The sequence below is a fragment of the Lutjanus erythropterus genome, chromosome 2 (genome assembly GCF_056507025.1).
Source record: "Lutjanus erythropterus isolate fLutEry1 chromosome 2, fLutEry1.hap2, whole genome shotgun sequence".
NCBI classification, from domain to species: Eukaryota; Metazoa; Chordata; class Actinopteri; order Lutjaniformes; family Lutjanidae; genus Lutjanus; species Lutjanus erythropterus.
The window spans coordinates 16,138,206-16,162,376 of NC_139318.1; the positions used below are offsets into that span (position 1 = coordinate 16,138,206).

At 39.6% G+C, this 24,171-nt stretch overlaps 2 protein-coding genes across 4 annotated transcripts in view; both read right to left on the reverse strand.

Annotated features, from left to right (window-relative positions):
* Window positions 1-10,680, reverse strand: part of rhobtb3 (Rho related BTB domain containing 3) — a 39,854-nt gene extending 29,174 nt beyond the window's left edge. The window contains exons 1-5 of the mRNA XM_084729703.1: window positions 10,195-10,680; window positions 7,976-8,207; window positions 6,366-6,558; window positions 1,875-2,032; window positions 1,350-1,458 (exon numbers count right to left, since the gene is read on the reverse strand). Coding sequence (XP_084585829.1) covers window positions 1,350-1,458; window positions 1,875-2,032; window positions 6,366-6,558; window positions 7,976-8,207; window positions 10,195-10,196 — 694 coding nt within the window. The 5' untranslated portion in view covers window positions 10,197-10,680. The remainder of the gene's footprint in view (window positions 1-1,349; window positions 1,459-1,874; window positions 2,033-6,365; window positions 6,559-7,975; window positions 8,208-10,194) is intronic.
* Window positions 10,681-18,554: 7,874 nt separating this feature from the next.
* Window positions 18,555-23,406, reverse strand: rfesd (Rieske (Fe-S) domain containing). 3 transcript variants are annotated; one of them, XM_084729715.1, is made up of 4 exons: window positions 23,269-23,406; window positions 20,723-20,893; window positions 20,361-20,395; window positions 18,555-19,306 (listed from the first exon to the last, which is right to left on the reverse strand). In XM_084729715.1, exons 2-4 carry the CDS (start codon window positions 20,877-20,879, stop codon window positions 19,019-19,021), a joined length of 480 nt encoding a protein of 159 aa, XP_084585841.1. In that variant the 5' UTR covers window positions 20,880-20,893; window positions 23,269-23,406; the 3' UTR covers window positions 18,555-19,018. The 3 variants fall into 3 exon arrangements, with proteins under 3 accessions (XP_084585841.1, XP_084585848.1, XP_084585856.1); XM_084729722.1 differs by having other exon boundaries at window positions 20,723-20,896; window positions 23,269-23,374; XM_084729730.1 differs by having other exon boundaries at window positions 20,723-20,896; window positions 23,277-23,367.
* Window positions 23,407-24,171: the final 765 nt, after the last annotated feature.

Consider the following 24,171-nt stretch of genomic DNA (forward strand, 5'->3'; position numbering starts at 1 on the left):
CGCTTATCAACTCTTATGTCTGTTACCTAGCAACCAACACAATTTTTCTCATCTTGCCAAGCTAAAAAACTTTGTAGCCATTGTTTTCTTGTTTGTTTTTTTAATCACTGAAACATGAAGAAGTATTCAAAAAAACAAAAAGAACAATCAACACTTAACTTCAGGACAGCTGGGTTAGAGGTGCTGGTAACATCTGTAGAAAAATCTATACATGTTCTTTCTGGGAAATTTAAATTTTGGTTACTCAGTAGATAAAAGACAGTGGACTAAGATGGCAGACACACTCCTCCACTGTGTAAAAACAATAAAACAGCAGCCATTCAGATTTAACAGTTAGCTAACACTACTGTTAGCTACTGTTAGCTTGTTAGGAAATTAGCTACCACTACAGAGGGAAAAATGAAAATTAGGACAGCTAAGTTTTTCTGAAGTCATGAAAGCTTATTTAAGATTTTGTGAAGTTATGATGCGTGTGTAATACACTTTTCCTATCTTAACTTAGGATAAGAATTAACACTGACTCAGGAACTGCTCATCTGTAATGCCTTTTTTTCCTGAATCCAGTCCTGAACCTAATTACCATGGTTACCATACAGTTAAGATAGGCTATGCAAGTCAGGAAGCTTCTGTAATATGACCCCTGGAGAAAATGATTTGTAGGCCGGGGCATGTCCTTGGATATTAGATTTGGATAATATTTTGAATACTTTTATCTCTAAAGAACTGAAACTGAAACTGAACTGAAACTGAAATGTACAATAAATATTCAATTATAATACAGTGCACAAAAATGAAAAACACATAACAAAATGATCTGCATGAGGGATTTTACTGGCTGGACAATTGGGCATTAATGTGTTTAGGTGCCTAAATACCTAATCTGATTAGAAAAAATTGGTTAAAGCTGAGGCTAATGAGTAATCCTCTCCCATCCAACATCCCTACAATCACTGAGCGGTCTAACAACAGGCCACTAAACGCTCAGTTGTTGCTGTGTCTGGTACTAAAAAGAGCTCAGTCTAAAATTGATTCACTGAATGAAAGTAGTCTACCTAGCTCTTTGTCTCTCTTCTTATTTCCACTTTGGAACAGAGCATATTGATCTGGATAAAACCTTTGTGCTCAGCTCTTTTTATGGCTATGTAAGCTGTAAGAAGAAACAATCCAGTCAGTCCCACTGACGCTTCCCTTTACACCATAAAAAGAGCAATTAAAAGCAACAGTAATTCCATAAAAAATAAAAACAATAATAATAGAAACATTTAAAATTAGCTGAGAAACTGACAAAACATACACAAAAAACCCCCAAAAGCAATATTAGTTTTTAGATACCATGGTATTCCTCTGACCTGGTTGCTCTAAATGAGGGGGACGAAGCTCATTCACTTTATTTCCTCGCCTCTTCTCCGGCCTCTCTTTGGCTTTGTGTTTCAGACACTGAATCATGAAGTACTCCAGCTGTACAATACAGAAATACACACGTTAGTTTAAACTCAACGTACAGAAATAGTGATGTTACATCATCAATTTTTTTGCTTTGGAAGCAAATTCCTGAGAAGACCTATGTAGCTACCGGTCTTTGTCTCCTCTACTGTACATATCTGAAGTGTTCCTTGAGTTTAATAGACAGGAGGAGTGTGTAACGTGTGTGAATTTATCTCACAGCTTGATGTGACTATAAACACACGCACATGCAATTTTTTTTCCAGGGGATGCTGAGTCAAAAACACTCACTCAGCAGATTCTGATTATACAGATGTTAATTTTTGTGCTTATTCAACCACAGCAGCTGACAAATGAGTCCACCTGACTCCAGTGTTGTCCTAAAATTCTTATTTCGACCATTAAATTCGTCTGTGATGATGATCACTTACCACGCTGCCAAAGTAGCGTCCCACAAAGACATGGTTGAGAGAGGGCAGCTCCAGGTAGGTGGCCCCCAGGTCCCGGGACAGCTGCAGACCTTCACTGTGAGGCACACAGCTGCTCCAGTCAGACGCACACAGCGGGCATGTACATGGAGGGCCTTCATCTGAGCACAGAGAAGAGGGTTTCATTTGAAGATGAGAGGCAATGCAGTCATTGATATTATTATGTTGTTTTTAAGGATGCATGAACCTGGTGTGAATTGAACAACCAAAGCTTGTCTCATGCATTACCTGCACTTATTATTATTATTATTATTCACAAAGACTAAACATGATTAAAAAAAAATAAAACTAGCAAAAACAAATTAAAAATTCACTAAATGACAACTGTTCTTCAGCAGGGAGGGCGAGAGTGACTCATTGAAAAAAGCTCTTTTTAAAGACACTGCTCAACTTTTCTGTCTTAAATCTGGCCTTTATTTTTCATTAATCTAATACTTTCATAGGATAATTTCCATGATACATGAACTGTAAATCCAGTCAATCAAAACATACCTTGAAGTCAGACGTCAGGCAAAAAAAACTGCACACTCTACTGATAGCGCTCAATAAATTTAACATTAAAATTTGTCAGGCATCGTCGGGTTCACACCAGAGAGCAGAACAAGTATTATACTGTATGTAGTCCTAAACACCCTCATCACTTTCCAAGAGTATGAATCAATCTACTCTCAGACTGGACTGAAGTGCTTAACAAAGCCTAAAGGAACAGAGTATGCCAATACTGAAAATACAAATGCAGCAAAATGTATAAAACAGATTTTAAGAATATGCTGAATATAATACATCACAAAAACTCTGATGAACAGAACAAGTCAAGCAAATTGTATTTTATACATAACGCCAACTCACAACAGAAGTTATCTGAGGGAAGTTTTCATATAGAGCAGGTCTAGACCGTACTCTTTATAATATTATTTACAGGGACCCAATAATGCACACTTCACGCCATGAATAAGCACTTGGTGACAGTGGGGAGTGAAAACCCCATTTCAAAGGACCAGTGTGAAGGGTTTTGTTTGTATCTGTATCTATAGCTAGTGTTTGCTTTGCCTGTTCTGGACTACTGAAGAAACGTGGCAGTTCAACATGGTGGCCTGAAAGAGGACACGCACCCTCTGAAGAGATAAATTCTCAGGTTACAAAAATACAATGATTCATATCTTCAGGTGATTAAACAGCAATGAAAACATACTTAGGAAGATTCTATTCAGGTTTCTGCCATAGTCTGCTAATTAATCCCAGTAAGTCTTACACACTGGTCCTTTAACAGGCAGAAACCTCGAGCAGAACCAAGCCCTTGGTGGGAGACCATTTGCCTCCACAAAAAACACAGCATTTCACAAAACAAATTATAATAGAAAATGTATCTCACGAAACAGAACATAAAAACCAGATGCCACAGTCACAAGTGCTTTTATGACGACTTGCTATGACCTATGCTCTAAGTCATATCTCAGAGCAACTATGTAGACAGCAATAGGGCTTTTAAATGAGAGAGGTGTGTTTGAGATTGATGTTTGATTTTTTTTTGTGATTTTGGTTCCTGAAATGTCATTAGGTCTTTGTTTTTCTTATATTTAATACTTCCAGGCCACATTTTTTCTTCAGTCCGAAGAAATAATCCTCTTACAACAACAAAAAAAGACAGGCGATCTAAACACATAAAATCTGCAATGGCACGTGCACTAGGACCAGCCACACTGTGGCATGTGTGAATGGGGACCAAAGAGACAGAATCAGACAGAAAATTTGGAGGGATTAGCTCCAAGGAGAAAAAAAGACTGCACAAAGGAGAAGAGAGCCAGAGAGAAAGAGAGAATGAACGGGACACACAGCTAAGTGCTGAGGCATTTGATAAATCATACTGCTAATAACCTACAGGCATGACAGAGACGGAGCTAGATAAAGTGTGTGTGTGTGTGTGTGTGTGTGTGTGTGTGTGTGTGTGTGCGTGTGCGTGTGTGTGTGTGTGAAAGAGAGAGAGAGGGGGGGAGAGAAAGAGAGAAAGAGAGGCAGAATAAAAATCAGAGTGTGTGTTTGTGAGTGTCTGACAGGCAGTGACTTGGCATATCAGTGGTATGTTTGTGTGCGTGAGAGTGTGTGTGTGCCCTTGGATAAATCTGTCCGTGCTCCTGCGTTCGGCGCTGGTTTAATGGCCACGTTAATACACGTACGGCAGCGCTCTCTGCCACAGCTGTGCCTTAGGTGGTCTAAAGTCGAGCAGCAGGAAGCGCTCAGAGCTCAGCCATCATTCTCTGCAGTCATGAGGGGATAGCATGAAAAATACTCACAGCAGCCACAAACAACAACACAAACAAAGGCTCACAGGTACACACTCTCACACTCTCCTCCTCTTCTCTCCTCCTCTCTCTGGCAAAGACTCTACTCACACTGTGATCATTCCGCAGCGGAGCTCTGACAGGATCTCAAAGTATGTCGAGCAGACGAGCTAAAAATACAACCTGGTGCATTTGATAAGCTTGTTTACGAAATCGGGATTTGACAAGGGGTCAGTGTGTGTGCAAAAACACACAGACTAACTGAGGTGTCACTATGCATGCATGATAATTACAGATGTGCTGAGCAGCCTCCAGTGAGACTACACCCAACAGCCCCAGTCCTACTTAAGGGACTAACTATTGCTGTGTAGAACACCACTGATACAGGATTTCTTTAAGCCGGGTCTGATATGGGAAGCAAACGGCACTATTTAGACCTGGGTGTATATAGCCTAGCATGGCAGAGACAAGCACACAAGTGTCTATAGCCTAACAATGCTATTTGCACTCAAGGTTAAATTTCCAATGTGACTACTTACACCCTCATGGCAGAGACAAACCATGATATTCCCCTACGCCTAATAAAGTAGTTCTGTTGCCTATAATAATAGAAAACTGACAGGTACCACTGACATGTAACTTCACTAACTTGTCCAGGACAGGATTCAAACCCCACTGTCCTGCAAGAAAGCCAGGCCTTTAACCTATTCATCCACAACAGCTTCTTATTCATAGTGAACTCATCGTTCCTTATAGCCAAAACAAGGGGATTTGGTGTGAATAGCCAAATAGCATGTTTATACCCAGACACTTTGTATTCTTTGTATATACTAGAGCTCCAATGCTTTGTCGATTAATCTTTTAGTCAACTGCTGCTTTTCTTTGTCATTTATGATAGTAAATGAAGAGTCCTCGGGTTTCAACAGCATTTTTTGCTGTTACACTTTAGGTTTGTGGGTGTTGAAGTCTTTCTCCTTGACATTGCGAATAATACGCATCATACGGACTTGTATTTATTGTTGTTTCACAATCTCATAGCTCATGGTGGACCTACCTTTGATGGTTACGAAATTATGACTAAAAATCTAAATCCTCTACTCAGAATATGAATGGGATTTTCACTGCCAAAAGCTCACTGTTGAGCTAAAGACACATTACCTGCTAATGAAAATACTCGGCCGCTGCAGCCCTAACATAATACAGCATGTATATATAACAACAACCGGTTCAGGTTAGGTTGCATATAATGTATGAGCGGTGTGTTTATTTTTCTTTTGATAAAACACATGAAAAAGAACTTTTATGTGGTTCAATCGGTCCTCAGAAGGAAGACTCATTTTGTATGATTCATCTGCTGTAAAGGCCGTAACCACAATGCAACAATGAGTGAGAAAAGTGGGAAGAAACTATGAAACAATGCTGACTGAAAATTAAATGACTGCATCGCTGGAGTGAATGGAGAAGATGCTTGATGAAAAGATCAGAGGATTGTACGTATCCCTAGACAAAAGCTTTCATAGTAAATGTAACTAAGAGAGAATCAAGATGCACTTATACTGGAAATTAAAAACAAAATAAATAAAACACTCTGCATGTTCTGTTATATGTTCTTTTTTCATATTGATGCATATATGACAATACTGATATAGACTGATATAGCTGTGATAGGCCAATATCGGTCTAGCACTATTGTTGTGCTGCACTTTCAGCCATCACAGTTTATACTGAAGGGCTATGTAAGCTTTCATCTGCATGCAAGGCTTATAATATTTCAAAAATATCAACTTAAGGTCTTAATTTGGTGGTTTTCCTGCAGGGAAGCATGTGAGCTGACAGCCTAGAGGCAGCCAAGAGGAGATTTAATCACAAGCATCCTCCTCATTGCTGTGAGGACACACTAGAGGACACAAGACTCAGACAGTGATCTCACTGGCCCAACGAGCAGAACATGATATTGTCTGGAAATCAAACTCAACAACTGAGGCAACCGTAGATTAACCATAAAATACCAGGATATCACGTTCAATAGCTGCCGCTCATTGTTCATGGTACAACAATGACAAATTGTGAATGGAACCGTCAGTTGTCACAGTGTTGCTGGCAATACTAAACTCACTCCGGCTCGAACAAAAACACAGAACAAAAGCGTCCTCACCGTTCAGCCGTGCTCCAACTGCGACCAGGATGACAGGCACCCCCCAGTGCCTCAGGAGTGGGCGGAGTCTCGGAGCATAGCCATTCCTGACCTGCTGGAAGGCCAGTTTGTCAGTGACTGAATATTTAATGACCAGGATGTCCGCCTGCTCGAGAACTTTCCGTACGCTGGCCCAATCGCTGTCCAGCAAGTCCTGGAGAGACAAGAAAAGGACAACAAATAAAAATAGAAGGAGGTCAGATGAGGACAGACAAGAGGAACACAATAAACAGAATTGTCTCCATACCCAACCTGTACTGTGAACCTCACCTCATATAACCCTAAGCCCTCCCCTCTGAGTCTCCCTTTGTATAAATACCTCAGAGTGGCTCTTGGGACTTTACCCCGAAGGACTAGTGTGAGGCTATAGCTGCTTGCTCCAAATCAACTCAACTCATTAGGCAGGCAAAAACACTTCACAAGCTTTGAGCGATTTGATTAAAAAAAAGGATGAGACATAGAATTAGACTGACAGATCTTCACTAGCACAACCCCTGACAGGGATAGACAGCCCTATAATAAGAGGCATGCAGTGCTGCTGCAAAATCATAACAGTGCTTTCATTTCAAATTCATATGCTATTAAGAACAAAAAAGTTCTTTCATCAGTTTTTTTGTGCAGTGCATGTTAAAATAGCGTCCTCCTAAGAATAGAGACATTGTTACAAAGCCTGCAATCAGCACTGGAAGGCAAGTGGCCTTGGAATTTGAAATGTTGTACGTCTTCTGAGAAACAGAAGCAGAGAGAAAAGTAAACAGCATATCAGTGAAGTGATGCACGCTCTTTCACAATGACAGTGCTCTGGCTTCATTATACCGCTTTTTATGATGCCATGTTTAGCTATCTTGGCCTGATCTCACCTTCATCTGCAAAACATATCTGATTTGGTATCACTCCAGCAGGAGGGTGTAGGGAGAAAGTTGTTGTTGGCCTACCACTGCCTGGAACTGTGAGTTAGTTTATCTTATGTCTGACTTCTGTGTTTTGAAAGGACAATTTGAATTCACCAAAATCACACAATAACACTAACTAACTAACTAACCAATCGAGGCAGTGGTAAATCAACAACTCCTGTGTTCTACAAGGTAAAATTACTGTTTTTTCTAATGGAGTCTGGTTTGGAGAAAGCTTTATTTGGTTTATATAACAGCAGTTTTCCAGTGCAGCGAAAGCAGTTACAATATTCTTAATACGGCATACACTTAAACTTTTTAGGTAGACCTTCTTTTGGGGAGCTGAAATACATTTTGCTGCTGATCCTGTCTACAGCGGTACATTACTTTACTTCCTACACCACGACTCCTGCTGCTTCTCCAAACTGGGGGCCTGCCCGACCACCATCAACTGCAGGAAATATACTGACTGTAACACACTGATTTAAAATAAATACCTCATAAAAAACAACTTCAAAAAACTATCCCTTTAAGGCTCACATTTAATATTCAAATTGAGGATGGAAACATGAATGAGCTAAATAAACCAAAACAAAGACTTCTGATTCTGTGTCAACCCATCCAAGTCTCTGTTTTTCTCATTCTTTTCTGCACACAAACACAACACCTGTCTCTTACCCAGCTGGGACAATCCCGAACCACTACAGTAACGTCCCCGAACACACGTGACGTGTACTCCATGAAGGCTGGGTTATGAATACTGTTCTCCAGGTCACAGGGTCCCACCAGCGCCCCGTGACCCAGGTAGCTCCACAGCAGGCCACCTTGCAGCTGCCCCTGGCCCATGATCTCCTCCCCGGGCCCGACTCCTCCTGGGCACTCGCTGCCCAGCGCCACAATGTGGATGGACCTGTAGAATAACGAGGCAGCCGAGCAAAAGCTCAGAGTTATATTTTATTAATTTCTACATTTTAGATTTTCTACAATTCCTAATTTTTCTTAATGTTGATATTCACCTAATTTAAGACTATACAGAAAACATCTTACAGCTAATATTTCATTCTGTTCTATATGTCTACTCATTCTTTGATCAACAGATGGAGCAAACCGAGGGAGGATTGTAATGAAAGTACTGAGGTATAACTTTGTGGAAATGGTATAAAGTTACTATATTACTGGTTCCCAAACTGTGGGTCTCAACCCCCACTAGGGGTCACCAAAGTGTTACAGGGGGTCATAAGGCCTTTTGATTTTTAAGGTAATAAGATTTTTTTTTGTTCTTTTAAAAATATATACAATAGGCCTACATCTTAGCAATTCCTTCACTTCTGTGAAGAAAACAAAATAAAATTTTTACTTTTTAAGTTGAAATGATTTTTTTTTAAATAGAAACTTTAAAAAGGTCTCACAGTATAAGGACATGGAGAAGAACTGAACACAAGCTATATTCACAAAGCCCTCACTCTCTGCTAAACAACCTTGTCCTGTGTTACAAAAGATCACAGTTAAAATATCTACAGGTCTAATAGAAGAATGGCCAAGAGTCAGCGAGAAGAAAACACTGAATTTAGGGAAAAAAAAGCCTATTAAAGTTCACCCCAAATCCCAAATACATATTTTCTTACCTGTAGTGCCATCCATCTAGATTGTTTTGGTGTGAGTTGCCGAGTTGTGGAGATATCAGCCGTAGAGGTGTCTGCCTTCTCTCCAATGAAACTAGATGGCAGTCAGCTTGTGGTGTTTAAAGCGCCAAAAAACACATTTCAAGAATTCAACAACAATGTCTCTTTACAGAAATCATAGTCATGTTACTCAAGATAGACCTCAGACCTCGTTGTGAGTAGTTTTGTGTAGTAACTACTTTTTTTCTAGATCTATTTTTCTAGATCTCAAATCTACTGGAACTACTTTCTTTTGACCAGAAAAAAAAGGTAGTTCCCACATAAAACTGCTCACAGGATCATGATTTCTAGAAAGGGACATTACTATGGAATTTCTTACCATATTAATACTGGAAAGAAGGCTGACATGTCTACAGCGGATATACTCAGCAACGCACACCAAAACAATGAAGATGGATAAATAGCTCTACAGAAAAAATATGTATTTTTGATTTGGGGTGAACTGTCCCTTTAAGTATGTAGATTTCATTCTACAGACAGAGAATTGTAAAAAAAAAAAAAAAAAAAAAAAAAAAGTTAATTAAAATACCAATAAAACTTGTTGCAATATTCACAATTGTGATGCTCAAAATTAATGCAAGTTGCTCATTCTACACAAACCTCCTTCAGTTTTTGTTCACTATTTAGATTAACTGCACAGCTTAACAGTTGCTCTGCACTGTTATAGTTCTGCATTATTTTGAAATAGCCATAAAACATGTCACTTAATGAGGAGTTGTCAGTTTACTCAGTGACAGAAAAGTGTTCCCTGAAGGAAAAAGGCTGGGAAGCACTGATTTGGGTCACTAGGAGGGTCCCTTAGCGGAATTTTGTTTAGGTAGGACCCCGAGGAGGTCAGAGCCAGAAAACTCCTGACTGGAAGTGACTTGAATGAAGCAGCACACGAGCAGAGAATGATGATCCAGAGGTAGCAGTGAGGGCTGAGGGAGAGGAGGCTTTGCTTTGGTCCTTATTATTCATGTCTATCACGGAGACAGTGCATCACCGTTATGTCACTGAAGATGACTGAGAAGAAGCTTGCCAAGGCCCTTATTATCACACCTGATAGGGTATTATGGTTCAATAAATCTGCCACTTTGACTAAAATTTTCGGTGCTGTGTTTATATTTACCAAATAATAATAATAATAATAACAAGAGAAAAACATGCAACCATACCAGGAGCCCCTTCTCCTCCTCACATTTCTTAATGAGTTGCAGCTTGAGAGCAACTTACATTGTGGTCACCGCGGTTTTGTTCCGCTGCTCTACGCTATGGAGCCCGTTTCCCCAGCGGTGCGTCTCCACGCCAGTCTGCAGTCGGCTTTTCCGCAATGAGCCGCGGCTCCGCTCCGTCGTTAATCCCTCTCATCGGTAGCTGGCCCCCCGGGAGCCCGGCTGCTGGGGAGTTTCGCAGTCAGTGGCATTTCCCCCTCCGCTCTCGTTATTCATTCATAAAAGCGGCGTCCGATCCCGAAGCGACCGCAGAGCAGAGGCGCACCGGACAGCCCAGCCGGCGGAGGAGCAGCACGGAGTGTGTAAACAGCAGCAGCGCCCATGGACAAGCCAATGCGCTAACACACAAACAAGTTGTCAGTCTGTCTGTGGGAAACACAATTAACGAGGAGGAGAGGAGGAGAGAGCCGCGCGAGCCTCGGCGTCCAGAGCATATGAATGACGTCGGCAGTAAAACAAAGTCTCACTGGCAAAAAAACAACTGGAGAGAGAGAGAGAGAGAGAGAGAGAGAGAGAGAGAGAGAGAGAGAGAGAGAGAGAGAGAGAGAGAGTGGTCACGCCTGACTCAGCAACACGCATGCCGTCACTACCACTGGTGGACCCAGGGTGGGGGCAGGGGGGCAATTGGTGCTCCTTGGTGCCCCCATGTTCGAAAGAAAATGCAGCAAAATCGTCCTCTTGGATGCCCCTATGGTAGATAAAACAGGAGAAATCCCTCTAGAGTGGCCCCTGTCTTAAACATTGTGATAAAGTGCCCTGTGGGATGCCCCTCCAGTGGCCAAACGTGTTATGAGTTCTCTTCCACTGGATGAAACAGGGTAAAGTGCCCTCTAGAGTGCCGTTCCACTGGATGGACAAAACGTGGCAAAGTACCCTCTAAAATCCCCTTCCAGTGGATGCAACATGATAGAGTGCCCTCTAGAGTGTACTTCCTGTGGATGACACGGGGTAAAGTGCCCTCTTAAAGTGCCCTCCAGAGTGATCTTCCAGCGGACAACACCTGGTGAAGTGCCCTCTTCCCTTCCAGTGGGTGAAATGTGGTAAAGTGCCCTCGGCAGTGCCTTCCACTGGTCGAAACGCAAACACAGTACACTGCCCTCTAACGTAATAAAGTGCCCTCCAGTGTGCTTGTCCAGTGGACGACACCTGGAAAAGTGCCCTCTTGGATGCCCTTATAGTAGATTGAACATGATAAATGCCCTCTAGAGTGGCCCAGTGTCCAAAATAATGAGTTAAAGTGGCCTCTAGAGTGCTATTTTAGTGGCCAAAACATGATGAAGTGCTCAGAGCTTTCAGCGCACTGGTGCCCATATTTTTTTCGCGTCTGCCCCTCAGACAGCCTGAATGTGCCAAAGGTCACTACGACCATCTTATCACTGTGCAGGAAGATGACATTATGTTGTTTTGGTCAGTCAAACAGTTTTCCATCTCCTTGGATTTTAAAAGCTGTTACTTTCACTTCTAACTAATTGAGCAACAACAGCTTCATCCTCTGGTGAATTCAATAGATGCAGGGCTGGGCCTAGGATTTTAGTGGCCCTAAACAAGAGTTTGTTTTGTGGCCCCACAATACTCCCAGCACAACCGCCAAATCACACACAATGAGCCTCATGCAAGCCAGATTTGTTCTTAAGTGGTGCATACAAGTGATTTAAGAGAACTTGATGCATTCACTAATTTTCGTGAATTTAAAATTTTCTTTCAGATATGAACTCTGTTTCTTAGAGGTTCAGACCTGTTGTAGAGTCATGTGCAGTCAGTCCGCTGTTATCCAAACCAAAGTTTTTTACTAATGACTGTATATTTCATTAGTTTGAAGACATTTTGACTTTCAAAAATATTTCAAAAAAATAATTTCAAAAATTTCTGACTACAATTCAAATTATAATATAATTGTACATTTACATATAAAGCCTATCATCATTCATTTAATGATCCATTGTTACCTGCTGTCAGGTGTTCTGGATGTATATCTGCAAATGCAGATTTATGAAGTCTCTGTCCAGGCGAACATCCTCACTTGTTCTGTCCTCTTTCACCGTGATGAAAACTTTGCCTTTACTCTCTCCTCTCGCATCAGTCACCTCTTACTATGGCGAGTGTTTTTTTCTCTGAAGTCATTTTCAAATTGAGACATGTTGTCTTTATTTCAGTGACAGTCCAACCATCCAGTAAGACTGCATTACAGAATTAGCTTTTCCTGTTTCTTTACTTTAGCAGGTCTTTTAATTCCACATCTGACGCTGTCAAAATGACGTCAAACTCCAAACTCTTTAAGCTAGTCTTTTTTCTCTTTGATGCTGTTTTCATGAATGAAGACTTCCTGACATATGGTGCAGAATGGCAGCCATATATGGTATTATTGCGGCTTGAATTATGCTAATTTACAAGTCTAATGCACATACACTCAAATACTCACAAGTGGATAATTTACACAGTTATCAGAAGTCCTGAGCGTTTGTTAAGTCTGATGTTGTGTGTTCGCACGAGCCCTCTGTATGAAAAAAGTAAGAGAAATTTAAGATAAGAATACAAAAATGTCCTTGAATGAGGCCCACTGTTCATAACTGAATGAGCACACACACTTTGCTCTAGCTATGTTGCCCATCAATGTTTTCTTCTGTTTTGATTTTGAATGAATTAAAGTGAATATAGCCAGAGTAATTTTAACGTGACAAGTTGGCTAGACAGTAATGAATGTATTTTAATTAAAATATTTAGAAAGTTAGAAAGTCCCGCAAGGATGACAAATTTTTGTTGGACAGCCCGGAAGTTAGCATCGATCTGGTTCCCTCCACAAAAAGCCAGTGGGATTTTTCCGTTGTATTTCAGATTATTGCAGAAGATAAACTCTGTGGTCAACAGAATTTTATTTTTACATTTTGTTCAGCGACATAATCTCCACAAACACCACTTTTCTGATTTTTGAAGACGCAAGTGCCAGAAGTATAATGCTAACTTTAGGCTATAAACAAACTACATCACAGTCACGTGACTCAAGACCATCTACCATTAAGTGACTAGTGTTCAGACTGGTGACGCTTGTCTGTGGCAGCCACTGCAGTGTCATTTAGCCACTCATTAGCAACCGCCTTTTAAAGCCTTTTTAAAGCCTTTTTGAAGTTCTGATGTATTTAATATTGTAGAACAAAACATGAAAATTTGTGTTAACCACAGACTATTAAGATCTAACCAAAAGTCCACTCCAAAAACTCACTGACTTTGAAACATGGTGCTAATATGCTGAATAATTTCTGAGTTTTAGGGTAGCAGTGCCATCAAATAAAATGTAATTTTAAGTCCACAGAAATAATCAGTTTAACTTACGGGTTAAGATGATTTTATATACTGTATATGCTATCTCAAAATAATTAGAAACTTTCTCAAAATAATGACTTAGTATTTATAGTATATAGTATTTATTTATAGTAGTATTTATACTCTAAATCTGTATTTAGACAAAGTGTCATATGTGGCAATAACTTCCACTCTCTGGTTTCACAAAGACTGGATGAATTGCCAAGAGGTATGAGCATTGGATCTAATGTTAATGATATTGCTAATAATAATGACAACTGTTAGGAGACTGTTTGCTGATTTAGCATGAAAATATAAAATACTGTGACTGGCTTTGGGGGTGTTTTTTTCCTATGGGTGTCAGTATTAGATAGAAGGTGATAATGAGATCTGGTGGTCCCTCTTCGACAAACTCCAAGGCTTCCAGAGCTTTTTGAGAGGAAGAATAGCTCAAGCCTTAAAGGATTAATCAGAGCCTCTTGTGTCTTTCTCAACCGTGATGAATAATGCAAGATATAAAACCAACATAGAGTATTTAGAACGTGGGTTTGAATGCCCTGCAACACTGTGATTCCATGCTGCTTACATGCAATATTCTCCTTCTGGCATAAGATGCACCAGCATCGCTAAGCAGTTTCCCCAGATAGTCTGCTCTTTATCTCGACAAACAGCCCTCCACTTGACCTATTGCAAATGACCATCTGCACATAATGGTCCCTGCCTTGTATCAAGATTCTCAATTTCACTGCATAATCATATTTTAATATTTAATGTGTGGTAACTTTTCACAAGTGCTCAGCCCCCTCATTCCATGTAGCCCTTGGCCCCTGCACATCTCTTGACTGTATTCAAAGCGTCACATAGGCCAGGGCACTCAGACCGCATTGTGAGTTTGCTGTAGGCCAGATACAGAGACCAACATCATTCATGCACAGAGGAACATCGTCATACCCCATAGCCTCTGTGCTCTCATTGCTCCCATGGCATTTGCAGTTCTAGGGCCATGTCACTGGTAGCCTGCACTATGGTAACAGAGAAATTATCTGAATGTGACAGGCTGTCTTGACTCTTCACATCAAATAGTTAACAAGTAATATAACCAAATTATTTTAGCATGTTAAGTATAGGATGGCTATGCAGTAAATTATCACACCAACAGTATTTTTCATAATAATTGTATACAATTTATGATTAATAACAGAAGCTTATGTTATAAACTAAAGGTGTGGAGTTTGACAGATATGGGTGTTTTTCAGGCAGGGAGGGCCCAACAGAAGATGCTATAAACACTATAAAAATAAACTTTTATTAAATTTTAAGTGTAAGGGGGGCTGAATTCAATACTAACCTCCATCATGTTTTGCAGTATTTTCACTATTGTGAAAACAAGAAACAGTGACTTACCTTAAAGTGTATTAGAGACACAGCAAGTTTTCATCATATATGCTTTCTTCAAAGTATGAAAAGGGTCTCAGGAGAGTTTCAACTTTCAAACAATGCATGCTGGGAAGTCTGCAAATATACTGATCATGTTTCTTTAGAAACTTAATTTAATGAGTTGACTGACCTGTACAGTACATTGATTCAACTCATCATTTCAAGTTAAAAGATTTCAAGCAAGAAGAACTCATGCTTATAAGTTCTGAAGTTTTCTGAAAGTAGATTGAACAAGAGGAGGTCACTCAGTAGAGTGCAGACCCCAGCAGGAAACATGTGGTGAAGCACCTACTGCAATGCCAAAACAACTGCCAGAAGAAACCAGGAGAGATTTGCAATGTTCCACCAACATTAACATGATCTCCACATACATTGTCTCTGGCTGAAACAAGATTTCAAACTGCTGTCAATAGTTGTATAAAACAGAGCTGTCAAAAAACAGAATTACTGCCCCACAGTGGTACACTGGCCTCCACCAACCAGTCAAGTTGCAGTTTACATTCATGTGTGTCCAAACTCATATAATGTATGTGGTTAAGATTTTGAAGGAATGTAATATTGACATGTAACTTTGAAGGAATTTAGTTACATGAATTAAGTGGGGTTTTTTTGTTTGTTTGTTTGTTTTTTGTCAAAATGGAAGTTATTGTTATACATGTATGACTTTCCAGTGAGAAACATGCTGTCTTCACTTAGAGACTATTTTTTACGGAGGAGTGATAGAGAGCTGAACATTATGATGTCACAGTGAATTTAACCTTTTGGATATAAAATGTCATCACCTCACTGTTTTATTTTATTAAACATTTTACAGATAATATAGATGTTTTTTAACCTTTGATGACCAAAATCAAATCAGTTCATCTTTGAGTCAAACTGAACATTTGTGTCAAGTTTGAACAAATTCCATCAAGGGGTTCTTGCCATAAAAAATAAAAAGGCATTTTAATGTCATAAAAAAGAGGGTTTTCAAGACTTTTCAAGAATTCTGAATCACAGAGGTCCTTCGGCATACAGTCATGAATGTGCACAAGAAAAAATTGGCTGAACTTTCTAGTAGTATTTGAGATTAGCTGTGGACAAGCTGTAGTTCCAGTGATCACACATCTGATTGATTAGTTCAGTCGCATGTGTGCCGTAACCAGGAAGTAGTGTTGCTGTGAAGCCACTGAAGTGTGTAGAACAATAAATGAAAGTTATCAGTCTTCATCTTGCTGGTTCTTCTTAATAAGACTAATCCAACCACCACAAATCAAACCTTCACGTTACCGCTTTTACGTTCGTAGCTTTCCCAAATGTTGCTGGGGCTCTGGACTGCACATGTATTAAGCTTTTGTCCAATCTGTACCTCATCATTCCTCTAATGTAGTGGTTCCCAAACTAAGGGGTGCCCCCCCAGGGAGGGCATAGAGCCACTGCAAGGGAGCCATTGGGGCACTGAATGTTATGGCTTGGGAGAATAAGGAGTGGCAGGTTGATATTACAACCCCAATAAACATTTACCCTATCCTTGATATAATTTCATCCTCTTTTCTACCTGTACTGATTGTATTGATTTCTTTTTGTTTTGTTTTGCAGTTTTGAAACCCTCTAAACGGTGATCTGAAAACTGGTTCACATATGGCAGGGGGAAAAAAAGCTTTTGAAACTTCAGGCAGTTCAGGAGTCCAAGCAGCATTGTCTACCAGAGCTGGTCTGAAACTCTACAGATGGATGGTGTGGGAAGAAAGATAGGCAGCATTGTGTTTTGATGTGTTTTGTTACTGCTTATGGAAACCAAAAATTTCCTACTGCTGCAGCTTCACATAAAAAAACATTCAAATGGCAAAACAAAAGATAACTTTTATTTTGAAGTAGTTACAGGAAATGTAATGATTTTGCCAGTCAGCTTAGCTTTACTATTATTATTTGCATCTACAAAATGAGACAACAGTTGTTTTCAGCCTTTGTTGACAGTGGATCACTTGAAATATTGCAGGCAGAAATGTAACAGTCAGGAGAAACCACAGTAAGCTGTTAGATTAAGAACTGCATCTGACAGGTTGCACAGCTCACACAACGTCTCTCAGCCAGATAACGAACTCCTTTCACTGCACCCTGCTGTTCACAAACTCTGTTCTGCGTGCGGCATAAAATCATATCATGGTTGCTCACAGAATTTGTTCTCAGAGTTCCTCCAGTGAGGCAATCACTCTGTGAGCAACTGTGATCTGATTTTATGCTTTACACAGCATGAGTCTGTGAACAGCAGGGCACAGTAAAAGGAACTGGTTACCTGGCTGAGAGAAGTTGTGTGCAGCGTGTGTGAGGCGTGCAGCCTGTCTGCATTATTTCAAAGTGATCCGCTGTCAACAAAAGCCAAAAAAGGCTGGTATCTTGTTGTGTAGATGCATGAACAATAGTGGTAAAGCTAACCTTACTGACAAAATCATTATATATCCTGTGACTACTTTGAAATAACAGTTAAGTCTTGTTGCACCAGTTGAATGCTTTTAATGTGAAGTTGCAGCAGTGGGAAATATTCGGTACGCATTAACAGTAACATAACAGCAATAGACCTACCCTCATTTCCCCAAACTCAGAGTGGCTCTGTGAGACAACGCTACATGAAATGATGTGATTGTTTGTGCAGGTTCTACAATATGGATGCAAACAACAACAACCCATGGCCACGGCAGCCATGGCAGGGGGCCCCATCTGAGCTGCAGCCCGTGCTGATAATGTTCGTGACCTTTGAGTGCTAAATTGCAATCATGTCATCTTTGAGGCCAAGTGAACATTTGTGCTGATGGGGATAATTGACTTGAACAAATAAAACTTGTATATCTACATTTAGTTAATGAGGTTAGCTGATTCCACTAAATTCTTGTATTTCTTGTTATGAGAACACATTATGGGAGTTGTAGATGGATGAGGAAGGAGTAATCCTTTAAAGAACAGGTCACTTCAAAATAAAAAAAACATATTTCTCTTCTGACTTGTAGTGCTATATATCCATTGTATTCATTTATTGTGACCTATAAAGATGTCTGCATTTTCTCAAACATAATGGAACTGAATGGCACTCAGTGTGTGGTGAAAAACTCAACAGCAGTGTCTCTTCATCTTGAAAAAAAATATTTATTAGGCACTTAACTATGGCTATTTCATGTAGGGCTACAGATTTTTTTGTCCCGGGAGGACAGTAGTAACATCATGAATATTAAATGAATAGTTTGATATTTTGGATAATACTTACTCTCTTTATTGCCATGAGTTAAACAAGAAGATCAAATGTTTAAGGTTCAAAACAAAACCCAGAATTCCTGTACACCAGGGGCCCACTGAGGAGCTGCGCCTTCCAGCCAAAATGTCTGTACCTGATGTCAAAACACCTTTTAACAACCTCAGGGACCTGCTCTGTGTCCTCAGCGAGAGGTTTTTTTTCATCACTGTTGCTGAAGGAACTTTTTGCCAGTGGACAACAGACATGTTACAACATAAATCCCAAGTGCTGAAATCTATGCAGCCATTCTCCTGATATTCATGCTTTCTGATGTTATCTGAGGGAACAAACTGACATGGATCTCACAAAACGTAGCCAGTATTGTGGTATGATCTTTATATTTTACATTAACGATTCTCCAATTTACGACATCATCGATCAGTATAAACCATTTTATTTCATTGATTTATTCACTGTATGCATAATACATGAGGAATATTGAAATGCAGAGAGATACACTACTGTGGGCATGCATTTAGCTACCTCATGCCACTGTCCAGTTTCAGAACAGAGAATCAGAAATCAAAATTCAGACATAAAAAGTTTATTTATTGAACTACATGATGAAAAAATTGCAATATGTCACCTGATTTTTTAGTAAAACATTTGAATGTCATGTAAACAACTAGCAATTGAAAGTTCTAAACACTCATTAAAAGCAAGATGCGTTTTTAAGGCCATGAAAACCCAAGTGATTACTTGAGCTAGAACACAAACTACATGTTGGACATCCTCTCTATACAGTCATCATGCAATCCTTTAGAGGAGATCAGTGGAGACAAGAGGAGACTGTAGAGATGCCCATCCTCATCCATCTGCATTACTGTCAAGATGTTTTCTTCTCAGCCGCCTCGGCCTTTTCCCTTTCCACCTTGCCCTTCTCTCCCTGGTAATAGTCTGATTCAATCCAGCGTGAGTTCTCAGAGAGCTTGACATAGACATCCCCATTGGTCTCAGTGACTGTGTGGATCCGCTGTTTCACACCCTTGGAGTACCATCTGGGCACAGGCGGCTTTTCCCTGGGGTCGGTGCCCTTGTATATGCCCTCCCCTTCGGCAAGAGAGATCTTGTACTTGTGTTTTGGACAAATTATGCACAGCTTGCCGCCAATGTCCTGTGCGGTAAAAAGAAAGCAGGTAAACAACCTCATGTGGGATAAGTGTAGGTCATTTAGGCCATTCAACATTAGCATAAAATTGTATTAATGTTATGCAGGTTTGATATCTTAATTACAATATTCCTCCATACCTCGGCCCACTATTTGCCTTTTAGTTAAGTTAGTGATGTTTTCTAATATGAACAAAACACTAACCAGCTGTACATCAATCATTGGCTAGCTAGTTACATCTGATAGCTAATGTTTGCAAAAAGCTGGTTAATTAGCCAGCTCATATACATCAATTGTTAGCTCGCTGATTAGCCAGCCCTTTGCAAATATTAGTGAACTTAACATGTGACAACATGTTGTTTTTACAGGCTGCCGTGGCTGCAACATAATCCTTTGGGGAAAAGAATGCATCAAAGTATTCTAAAAGTGATTTCTTTTGCCCCTAACAGGCTGAGATCATTATTCTAAGTGTCTAAGAACATTGCTGAAAGGATCTGTACAGAGATAGAACTTCTCAGACAGCCCTTTCCGAAACTGGGAAACTGAAGCTCCCATATAGCTGTCCTCAAAGCCACCCTTTTGACAAAAACAGTAATTTTACCTTGCAGATCATGGGAGTTGCTGTACCACTGCTGCCTAAGTTAGTTAGTTTGTGTGTGTTTTTGTGCGTCTTTAGTGTTTTAAAGGCATAGTTTGGGTCCAAAATAAGTGCTTTTGAACTTTGATGGGCTCATTAGCCCCTAACGATCTATAGTGCAGATTTTGTAGCCTATTTCCCAGCTGCCAGCTGAGGTGATCTGGTGGACCACTTTCAAAACTTTTTTACCCAGTAGTCATTTGTGCTCCAAAATAGTTTAAAAATAGAGCTCAGGTATAAAAACGCCGTAATTACACTTAAAAGATTTTTTGGGCAGATGGAATAGCCTGTAAAAACATGAATGTGACAAAAAAAACACAAAAGTACAGTCCAGTACTTTAACTTAAATGACCTCTTGGCTTCTTGCCTCTGGGTGAGGCACAAAAACAATCGCTAATCTTTTGAATCAAATGTAAATCTCACCTCAATGTCTCCATTCTGCAGCATTCCCCCAGCATCTGTCGCAAGGGTAAAGAATCAGTGTATTGCAGAATAAGCAAGCAGTTTACAGCACACTAATCTTTTGCTGACTGGACACACTTTAGAGGTAATATGTGCTAAAATATCCTATGGATAACAAAGTAAGGCAGCTCAGTGTGAAATGTCCCATGAAAGGATTTCTATTAGCAGCAACTTATTTTTGAATTGGCTCAATGAAAGTGGCTTTTGCCAACAACACCTTTGATCCAAATGAGAGTGCACATAGTTGAATAAAGTCACACAGCCTTTTTCTCTCTCATAACCAGCAGTTGTTTTGAGTTCAGCAGAAGAAGAACCATACTCACGGTAACAGTAAGAATCCATAGCGTAGAAGACTCCCTGGTGGTGGATGATCAGTACATCCCGACCCTCCAGTGTTCTGAAAGAGCGCTTCGCTTCAATCAGTTCATTCTTTTTCCCCACAAAATGAGGCCCACCAGTGGGCTGCTCCTTCTCCTCCATTGTTGTGTGAAATGCTGCTTGGAAACCAAGTAGAAAATATCACAATTTTGTATTCATCATTAAGAATGTGTCATTTTTCTTTACCAAATCACAAGATTGGTTACAACCAATCCTGCAATTACTACCATCTGTGCAGCGCAGTATTTCCAGGTGAGAACTCCGACTTAAATCTCAACTACACATGAAAAGTGTGGCTTTTGGATTTGTCACTGGGATTATTGTGTTGGTACATCCCATCACAGTTGTCAGCTTAAGTCCACAACCCCTCTAGAAGATTCAGCTTGAAGAATCCAAGCCAGGACACCTCTTGGCACTGATCTCTCAGCTCTACTCCAAACATACTCAGACCTGCAATATTAATCCCTAATATCTGTCTCATCTTCACTAGTTCAACCATGAAGTGGAGAGATTAAGTGGAGCTTGGTTCTTGAATTGTAGTGGAATTGTAGGGGAAACTGGAGATGGTCGTAACACATTTGATTTGAACATCAGTACCTCAGAGATTGTTCATGCTAGATCACCCATTGGACATCTACACCATCACATTACGTGATGAGTTAATGTGAATACAAACAGTTCCATTGTTAGAACTTACCAACTACTTGGGTTAGTTGTAACACTATCTGGAGATAGACATAACAATCGCCATTTTTACACTGGACAAAACCCCCACTAACACCCACAAACATCTGTCTTTTGTCTTCAGTGGAAGAGGTAAAATCAGCATTCACCTCTGTGTTAAGTTACTCTGTAGTAGTCAGGAGTATTTACTGGCTCTAGCTCAGTGATGTAAACAAAACACCCTGATGGACATGATCATTTTTGTCCCCTCACCCCGTTTTGGCGGAGGAAAATGAAGGCTGGTCAGCTCAGTTTGACTCAATACATCAGCACAGTGGAGTTTGCACCCGCTTGAAGGTGAGCTTTTAAGTGATGAAGCACCCATCTTTAGTCAAGCAGCTAAATGGTGGATAAATATTTTACTTCATGTAAATTCTTCACCATAAAATCCCCCCATTATTTTGTTAGCTAAAAGTTTTTATTATGAAGCGGCCAAATCAGGAATGTTTTCATCAATAGCAACTTAACATAACTCCTATACAGCTGAAAGCAAATATGAAACAGTGAAATCAAGCAGATACCAGAAAATACAAACAGCGAGGCAATTTAGAAACTAATCTTCAAACACACACAGAGAGGCAAACATATCTACTGTAAATGGGAAAAGTGTCAACTACCTATGTTTAGTGGGTTTAGCCATGTTTTAAAAACCTGCATAAACACACTATTTTTTGTGAGAAACGGTAAATGAGAAATTTACGAAAGAACCCTAATGAAGAATAAGAAATAAACAGTGTTAAATAGAGTGAACAATTTAAAGTGACCAAAGACTTTATGTGTGTGTGTGGACTGTATTCCTGAATGTCCATGTGTCACGTTAGGGTTCAGTCACTATCAGAGTTGTGACAAATGTGGCTGCCCCTGGGCTGAAGGCTTTGTGGGTCCAGAACTGACAATGTACACATTTGAACCACACACTTAAACTAGAGAAACAGGTATTTTATGTTATACAAGTCAAACCATTGCATCAACAATACACTGACCCAGAGGCAAAACATAATTGTGATTTAAAAAAAAAGTAATTTTCTTACCTCAAAATCAATATTTTGTCTAAAAACCACAGTGTTGCTCACAAAGACATACCACTTCTCCTCAAAGAAGCTTTTCTGACTGAACTGAGTGTTACAACTAACAACACTCCCCGGTCTCACCTACCTAATTAAAGATTAAGGTTTTCTTTGGGTTTTTTGTGTGTTCCCTTAATACAGAATAACAGACTAGTCAACTGTGTGAATAATAACTGAAACAAGTGAGCCAAATACACTGACAAAATTAATCAATTTGGCTGTTACCACTGTACAAAAGCATTGGTCATCTAGATTCCTCAGTTCTACATCCATGTGTAATCTCTGTGACAGTCAGTATACCAAAAATATCTCGATGTACTACAGGGAAACCTGACCCCAAGTCTGATTCATGGAATAATGAGCACTTCAGTGCAGGCTGAGTAAGCACAGTAGTAGTAGCAGCTACAGTCACATGTCCTGAGGCCTCAGGCTAAACCACAGACAGAGACATGAAGGAGGGAGCTACAAAAAAGAAAAATAATTGTTTATGTCAGGAAAACAATATATTTTCTTTAAGAGTACCCTAAAGAATTCTCAGCTATTTGAACAGTTCCTTCAAAGTTACATCAGGTTTATGCATCCTCTCTGTCTGTCTGTGTCTGTTTGGTGTGTCTGTCTGTCTGTCTGTCTCTCACTCTGCCTATATATTTCTATATTTGAGAATAACAAAACATGTATTTTGAGTGAGTTTTTGTCTCTACCTTGAAACTCAGCGGCGTGTCTCTTCCGTCAAGCTGAACAAGTATACTGCTGACAGCTCGACTTGCGTGGGAAGGAGGCCCCATCTCTATTATCTTCAGTCACAAGCTGTCTTCAGTTGGGCCTATCTGTACTGGGTACATTTCTTATCCGTTTCCCACAGGCACAACAGCTATTTGATTATGAATAAATATGTTCATGTATCATAAAATGATTTCTGTAATCTGTCACAGCAATAGATTTCCAACAGGATAAATCTATTCAAATCAAATTATTTTAACATCTGTGTGTCTCTCTCTCTCTTTCATGATTATTTATTAGCATTTTAGTCCTATGATTTCACCTGTTTTCTGTCCCTAAATTATTCAATTATTCTAATTCCTGTCACTATCATCATCTGCAGTTGTCATATGTCTAATAGTAGTGGAGAGTAGTAAAGTACATTTACTTAAGTACTGTACCTACTTGTATTTTAATTAAGTATTTCCATTTTGTGATACTTTATACTGCTACTCCACTACATTTCAGAGGGAACTACTGTGCTATTTATTTTTAACATTAATATTTTACTTACACATTTTTTAGTAGTGCAGCATAGTTAAGAATTACTTTACATACAAAATATCCAATAAATAAAAAATAATACATTATCATAGATTAACATACCCAACAGTATATAAAATCACTAAAATTAAAACAATAACAATAATTAATAATAATAATAACCTGTGGTAGGATGTACATTACCTTAAATACTATGGCTAAATAATGTACTTTTACTAGTTGCTTTCAAAATTAAGATTTAGCACACCAATCATATGATCAGTTTATGAATATCCTGTTTTGTTACAGATTAAACTGCCCAACAGTTTATTATGCAGCTGAAACAATTAGTCAATTAATTA

Coding starts and splice junctions, on each gene's coding strand:
- rfesd (XM_084729730.1), bottom strand. CDS start 23,352: ATGGGGCCTCCTTCCCACGCAAGTCGAGCTGTCAGCAGTATACTTGTT. Junction 20,897..23,276: donor CGGAAGAGACACGCCGCTGA/GTTTCAAGGTAG, acceptor TTGGTTTCCAAG/CAGCATTTCACACAACAATG. Junction 19,307..20,360: donor TGCAGAATGGAGACATTGAG/GTGAGATTTACA, acceptor TTTACCGCACAG/GACATTGGCGGCAAGCTGTG.